General features: G+C 54.9%; 1 protein-coding gene across 1 annotated transcript; it reads right to left on the bottom strand.

Moving 5' to 3' along the window:
* Positions 1-2,361: 2,361 nt before the first annotated feature.
* On the bottom strand, positions 2,362-6,831 carry FMOD (fibromodulin). The gene is made up of 2 exons (XM_005428889.2): positions 5,826-6,831; positions 2,362-2,853 (listed from the first exon to the last, which is right to left on the bottom strand). Exons 1-2 carry the CDS (start codon positions 6,820-6,822, stop codon positions 2,702-2,704), a joined length of 1,149 nt encoding a protein of 382 aa, XP_005428946.1. The 5' UTR covers positions 6,823-6,831; the 3' UTR covers positions 2,362-2,701.
* Between the last annotated feature and the right edge of the window lie 459 nt (positions 6,832-7,290).

The following is a 7,290-nucleotide window of genomic DNA, read 5'->3' as shown; positions in this document are numbered from 1 at the left end:
TATTATATATAAGTTTATAAAATAAATGTATAAAATATATACATTTATGAAATATATATACATATATATTCAGAGCAAAATTTGGAGGTTTGAGGGCAAAATCTGGAGGGTCCAGAGCAAAATTTGAGGGATTCGGGGCAAAATTTGAGGGCAAAATTTTGGGGTTCAGAGCAAAGTGTGGGAAATTCAGAGCAAAATGTGGGGGTTTGAAGGCAAAATCTGGGGTTTTCAAGGCAAAATTTTGGCGGTTCAGAGCAAAATTTGAGGGGTTTGAGGGCAAAATCTGAACGTTTCAGGGCAAAATGCGGCGTTTTCAGGGCAAACTCTTGGGGTTTCGGGACAAAATTTGGGGGGTTCAGGGCTCTCTAAAACACCTCCAACCCCTTTGGTTGCTCCCTCTGGACCGTTATTCCCAGATCCCTCAGGAATTATGGGATTTAGGCTCCCGAGAACCTCGCCAATCCTGCATCTCCTCCTGGTGCCCCTGGGAGGGTTTGGATCTCTGGGATGGGATTTGGGACGTTGGGATGAGGGTGTGAATGTCCCTGTGCCACCCTGGGATGGGGAAAGGGTGTCCCAAAGGGTTGGAGTTTGGGATGTTGGGAGTTTGAGATTTGGGATCTTCCTGCTTGGGGCTCCTGGCTGCAGATTTGGGGCTGCCCCTGACCTGGAATTGGGGTTTTTTTTGGAATCCCAACTCCTTTATCCCACAGAATCCTGCAGGCTCTGCTTCCCTGGCTGCTCCCAGCCTGGGACACGGCACTTTCTGCTCCCCTCGCGTAAAATTCTGTAAAAATTCCTTTTTTCCCCCCTATTTTTCCATCCATTTTTCCCCTTATTTTTCCATCCATTTTCCCCTTATTTTCCCATCCATTTTCCCTTTATTTTCCATCCATTTTCCCCTTATTTTTCCATCCATTTCCCCCTAATTTTCCCATCCATTTTTTCCAACCATCCCCCAGCCCAGCTGTTAAAAATCCTCACGACCGAAGCCAGGAGGGTCCAGAAAAAACCCCGCTGGTGCCTCCATCCCTCCCCACTCCCGCCGAGCCTATTCCATGGAGATTTTCCCCTTTTCCCAGGGAAATCTCCGTGCCATGCCCGGAGCAGCCGCTAGATGTCAATTCCAGCCTGAATTCCGGCTGGAAATCCATCCTGGAGAGGAGGAGAAGCGCTGGCTGCAGGCACTGGAAAAGTTTTATTGATGGCTTTGGGGTTTACAGTTCATGCTGGTGAAATTATGGGATTTTTTTTTTTTTAGGGTTTTTTTTAAAAATGACCTTTGCATGCAGGAACAACGCAGAGGACCAGGGTGACCCCCCCACCCAAAGCTCAGCTGCCCCTTCAATCCTCAAACTCAACCACCCGAGGGGCTTGAGTTGAGGAATTTGGGATTTTTAGGGAATTCCAACGTGGCTCTGTGATTGGTTTTGGGGGGTTTAATTGGGATATCTGAGCTCAGGGAGGGGCAGCTGGGGGGTGACAACTCCAGGGGTGACAGCACCGGGATTTTCACCATCCTGCCCTGATCCAGGGGTTTGGGAGGAAGATTTGGGACCCCCTGTTCCTCAGGGGGTTTCCATCTGACCCCAGGGTGGGTTTCTCTCCTTTAGGGTTTCTCCCTGTTAAATCTGGAGCAGGTTGATGGAAAAGGGGGGAAAAGGAAAGGGAGGGATGGATTTGCTCCTCCTCACCCCGCACCGAGGGATCCTCCGGCCTGGAGATCTTTAACCCTTCACTCCTGCAGCTCCCAACCCCTTGGGTACCCCTCCCAGGGGGTTCAGATCCGGGTTTGGTGTCGGGATTGGGATTTCCCCATGGAAAAAGGGTCTGATCCCCATGGGATTTCCCCATGGGATTTCCCCATGGAAAAAGGGTCTGATCCTTGTGGGATTTCTCCATGGAAAAAAGGTCTGATCCCCATGGAAAGATATTCCTTCCAGGGGGTTCAGACCCAGATTTGGGATTGGGGTTTCCCCATGGAAAAAGGGTCTGATCCCCATGGGATTTCTCTATGGGATTTCCCTATGGAAAAATGGTCTGATTCCCCTGGAAGGATGCTCCTTCTGGGTCTGATCCCCCTGGAAATATTTCCCCATAGGAAAAGGGTCTGGTCCCCCTGTAAGGACGCTCCTCCCAGGGGGCTCAGACCCAGATTTGGGATCAGGATTGGGATTTCCCCCTGTCCAAGGCGGGATGATCCCCACCCCTGCCCTGTCCCACCCCCAGCCTGGGGCAGGAGGTGCCCATGGCCCCTCTGTGGGGCGCCTGTGGTGGGCTCAGAGCCGGGATCTGAGTGCAAAAAGGGACAATTTCGGGAAAAGGAAAAACTGAGTGCAAAAAGGGACAATTTTGGGAAAAGGGAAAAGGGACACTCAGAGCTGGGATCTGAGTGCAAAAAGGGACAATTTTGGGAAAAGGGAAAAGGGACACTCAGAGCTGGGATCTGAGTGCAAAAAGGGACAATTTCGGGAAAAGGGACACTCAGAGCCGGGATCTGAGTGCAAAAAGGGACAATTTTGGGAAAAGGGAAAAGGGACACTCAGAGCCGGGATCTGAGTGCAAAAAGGGACAATTTCGGGAAAACCCGGAGCACGCCGCCGTGGTGCTGCTGCGAAGCCGAGTCGGGCGGAGAAGCGGGAATGAGGGGATCCCCCTGGGAACGCGTGGGGGACACAAGTCCTGAGCGGGGGCTCCGAGGTCAGATCTCGATGACGGTGGCGCGGCGCAGGCACAGCGGCGCGTCCGGGGGCACCGCGTTGCGTTTGATGGCGTTGCCGTCCAGCCGCAGCACCTGCAGCCGCGAGTAGTTCATCACGTCCACCACGGAGCAGAAGCTGCTGATGGAGAACTCTGTAGGGGGAGAGGAGGTGGTGCGGCCTCAGGGTTTGGGGTTTTTTTTTGGGGGGGGGTTTTTTGGGGTTCTGTGGTGGTTTAGGGTGTGGGTTTGGGGTTGGTGTTAGGCGGTGGTGAGCTCTGTTCACAGAGAGAAAATAATTCCTGCTCTAGTGGGGAGCAAGGAGAAATGATCGAAATTTCAGCCCCAAGAGCAGAAACGACGTGGAAGAAGAGAGAGAAAGATGGATGGGACTTCATGGGCTAAAGCTGTAATTGGACAATTAACTGCAATATGCAAATGGACCAAAACTAATAAAAGTGAGAGACCTCGTGAGTGGTTGTGCATTTTGTGGCTATTTTGGGTTCCTCTTGGGTTCATTTTGTGACCATTTTGGGTTCACCTTGGGAGTGCATTTTGTGGCCATTTTGGGTTCATATTGGGTTCATTATGTGGCCATTTTGGGCCCACCTTGGTTCCATTTTGTGACCATTTTGAGTCATATTGGGTTCATTTTGTGACCATTTGGGTTCATTTTATGACCATTTTGGGTTCATTTTGGGACCATTTTTGGTCCATCTTGAGTTCATTTTGGGACCATTTTGGTCCATTTTGGTTCATTTTGTGACCATTTTGGTTCATCTTGGGTTCATTTTGTGACCATTTGGGTTCATTTTATGACCATCTTAAGTTCATTTTGGGACCATTTTTGGTCCATCTTGGGTTCATTTTGTGACCATTTTGGTTCATCTTGGGTGCAGCCCTGGCTGGGCTCTGGTGCTGCCCAAGGTGGATCCATGGAGGAGATCCTTTTAACAAATCCCTGCTTTATTCCTTAGCTCTGTCTGGCCTCTGTTCTAGCTCAGCCTTCTCTGTGGACCTGAATTTTCCAAAGTGGATTTTCAGTGGGAAATTCTCTGTTCCGAGGGATCCACCTCTGAGAGCTGCTTTGTGTTGAGGCAGGCAGGGGGGAAAAAACGGGAGCAGCCCAAATTCTCTGATTTTTCCTGCGGATTTGGACTCAACCCCTCAAGCCACAAGAGTTCCTGGTGCTCCTGGCCGCAGCCAGGAGGAGCAGGAGGGTTTGGAATCTTCCCTGCCCAGCCGGGATGGGGCACTCGGAGGGTGGAGTCGGACAGAAAACTTTGCTTTCCATCAGGATTTGCTTTGCCAGCCTTTTTTTTTGGAGGCTTCCTGTGCTGCAGCCTCCATGCCCTGACCCCTCTGGCCACCTTGGGACCCTCGAGCAGCGTGTCCAGGAGTGGGGATGTCCCTGTCCCCATCCCAGCCATCCCCTCTGCGCCCCTCCGCTGCCAGCGCCAGGCAGGGAAATTCCAGCCCAGCCCAGCGCAGGAAGCGGGAGATGGAACAAACTCCAAAATACATTTTTTGGGGTTTGTTTTTTTTTTTTCAGCACAGGATTTGAGCCTAGAGGGCAGCAGAGCTCCACGCCAGGCTGCTGCTGGAAAAGGCAGCGGGATGCTGGGGGGGAGCGCTGGGATTTGGGGGCTGCACCCACAGAGGGGACCCCCGGTGGGGCGGAGGGGTAGGACCGCGGTCCGGATGCTCCAAAGGGGTTCGGAGCGCTCCGCGGCGTTTGTGGGCAGACGGCGGCAGCTCCGGTTTGGAAAGCAAACATTTGGAATCTGTTCCCGTGTCTGTGCTGCTGGCAGCTCCCCGCTGCTGGGTTCTGTGTTTTCCCTGCAACAGCTGATGGCTGCACCGACACCTTCCCACCCCCGTTCCCATTCTCATTCCCATCCCCATTCCTGTTCCCGTTCCCTATCCCCATCTCCATCTCCATTCCCATTCCTATACCTGTTCCTGTTCCTGTCCCCATTCCCATCCCAACCGTATTCCCATTCTCATTCCCATCCCCATTCCCATTCCTGTTCCCGTTCCCATTCCCAATCGCCATCCCCATTTCCATCCCCATTTCCCATCTCCATTCTATTCCCATCCCAACCCTGTTTCCATTCCATCCCCATCCCATTCCCATTCCCATCCCGTTCCCATTCCATTCCTGTCTCCATCCCCATCCCCATTTCTCGTCCCCATTTCCCATTCCCAATCCCATTCCCATTTCCCATCCTCATCCCGTTTCACACCCCAATTTCCCATCCCCATTTCCCATTTCCCATCCCCATCCCCGTTTCCCACCCCCATTTTCCATCCCCATTTCCCATCCCCATTTTCCATCCCCATCCCCATTTTCCATCCCCAGTTCCCATTCCCATCCCCATTTCCCACCCCATTTCCCATCCCATCCCTGCCCTCAGGTCCTGGCAGGTGAGGGGAGCAGGGCCGGTTTTTCCCGGGGGGTTTTGCTCGGGGTTGGTTTTTCCCAGCCCGTTTTTATAAACGCAGCCCCAGAGCAATCCTGCGATCCCCTGGTTTGTTCGTGTTGGGGGCGGAGGCAGCGCCGGGGCTGCCGGGGGAAGGACAGAGCCCTCAGCTGGAGCTGGGACACGCGGGGACTCTGGGGACACTCGTGGGGCTGTGCAGGGACACAGGGGCTGTGCTGGCCCTGGGCACCGGGCAATGGCTCTGTCCCCTGTGCTGGCACTGCAGAATGTCCCTGTCCCCTGTGCTGGCATTGGACAATGTCCCTGTCCCTTGTGCTATCACCGGGCAATGTCCCTGTCCCCTGGCTTTGGGGACCTCCCAGCTCTGCCCACTGCTGTGACCCCTCCCGACCCCTCCCCAGCTGGTTCATCCCCTGCTTTCCACCACCTCCAACCCCAGGAGATGCTCAGGCTCCTGGGAAACCCCAAAATCCAGCGCAAGGATCCCACAGGAACCCTCCAGCCTGGCACAGCTCCCACCCCTGCCTCGCTCAGGAACCCTCAGGAACCCCAAATTCCTGCTTAAACCACCACCCCAGGTAGTTCCTGTAGGTTCCCCACCACGCCAGGTGGTTCCTCTGGGTTCCTCACCACCCCAGGTGGTTCCTGTGGGTTCCCCACCCGCCTTCCCCACCCCTGCTCACCGTTGATCTGGTTCCCCTGCAGGTAGAGGTTCTCCAGGTTGGTGTTGACCCGTGGGATCTTCTGCAGCCGGTTGTAGGAGAGGTCCAGCTCCAGGATGCTGCTGCTGTTGAAGGTGTTGCTGGAGAGCCCTTGGTTGGTCAGGCTGTTGTGGGACATCCTCACGTACAGCAGCCTGGGGGACACCTGGAAATACTCATCAGGGATGGCGTTGATGTAGTTGTACTCCAGGTAGAGCTGCTCCAGCGACGCCGGCAGCCCGTCGGGGACCTTCCTGAGGTTGTTGTAGCTCAGGTCGGCCAGGATCAGCGACTTGAGCCCCTTGAGGGACGCGCCCATCTCGAAGATGAAGTTGTGGCTGAGGTAGAGCGCCGTGAGGTTCTCCAGCCCCTCCAGAGCGTTGGGAGGCACCTTGGAGATCTGGTTGTAGGAGAGGTGGAGCTCCCGCAGCGAGCGCGGCAGCGGGCTGGGCAGCCGGGTCAGGTTGTTGTTGTTCATGTAGAGCCTCTCCAACCGCTGCAGCTTCCCAAAAACCTTTTTCCCCATCTTCTCGCTGCTGATCTGGTTGTTGTGCAGCGCCAGCCACTCCAGCTCGGTGGCGTTGTCGAAGGCGCCCTCCTGGATGGAGGTGATGAGATTGTTCTGGAAATAAACGTACTTCATCCGCGAGGGCACGAAGGGCAGGTAGCGCAGGTTGCGCGTGTCGCAGTACATGGCCGACGAGAAGTTGGGGGGACAGTCACACTCCTGGGGACACCGCCAGGGCGCCGCCTGCTGTGGCTCGGGCTCGGGCTCGGGCTCGGTGTCGGTGGCAGAGGGGTAGGAGTAGGCGTACGCGGGGCTCTCCTCCTCGTAGTAGGGCACGTAGTTGTAGGAGGAGGCGCGGGACTGCCGCAGGTAGTACTGGAGCCACGCCAGGTCCTCCTCCTCGTTGTACTGGCCCAGGGAGGACGCGCAGAGCCCAGCCAGGATGAGGATGAGGGTGGTGGCCCGAGGCATGGCGGTGGAGGGACCTGAGAGGGGACAAAGGCACGGGAGGATGAGGTGGGGAGGAAGGCAGGGCTGGAGGAGCAGGAGAGGAAGGAATCCTGCCCAAAAATCCCCGGCTGTGGACACTTCTCCTGGGTGGAGTTGTGTGATCTCCCCACTTTTCACCTTGGAGAAAATTCCGGCCCTGGGTGGAGATTTGGGAGGAACTGGTGGAGATTTGGGAAAAACTTCCCTCCCAGTGGAAATTTGGGAGGAACTGGGTGAGATTTGGGAAAAACCTCCCTCCCAGCGGAAATCTGAGGAGGAACCTCCATCCCTGGTGGGGATTTCGGAGGAACTGGTGGAGATTTGGGAAAAACCTCCCTCCCAGTGGAAATTTAGGGAGGAACCTCCATCCCTGGTGGAGATTTGGGAAAAACTTCCCTCCCTGGTGGAGATCTGGGAAAAACCAGTGGAGATTTGGGAGGAACATTCATC

This window comes from Geospiza fortis, unplaced genomic scaffold (genome assembly GCF_000277835.1).
Source record: "Geospiza fortis unplaced genomic scaffold, GeoFor_1.0 scaffold14, whole genome shotgun sequence".
Classification (NCBI taxonomy): domain Eukaryota; kingdom Metazoa; phylum Chordata; class Aves; order Passeriformes; family Thraupidae; genus Geospiza; species Geospiza fortis.
This window is presented reverse-complemented; position numbering and strand designations above follow the sequence as displayed.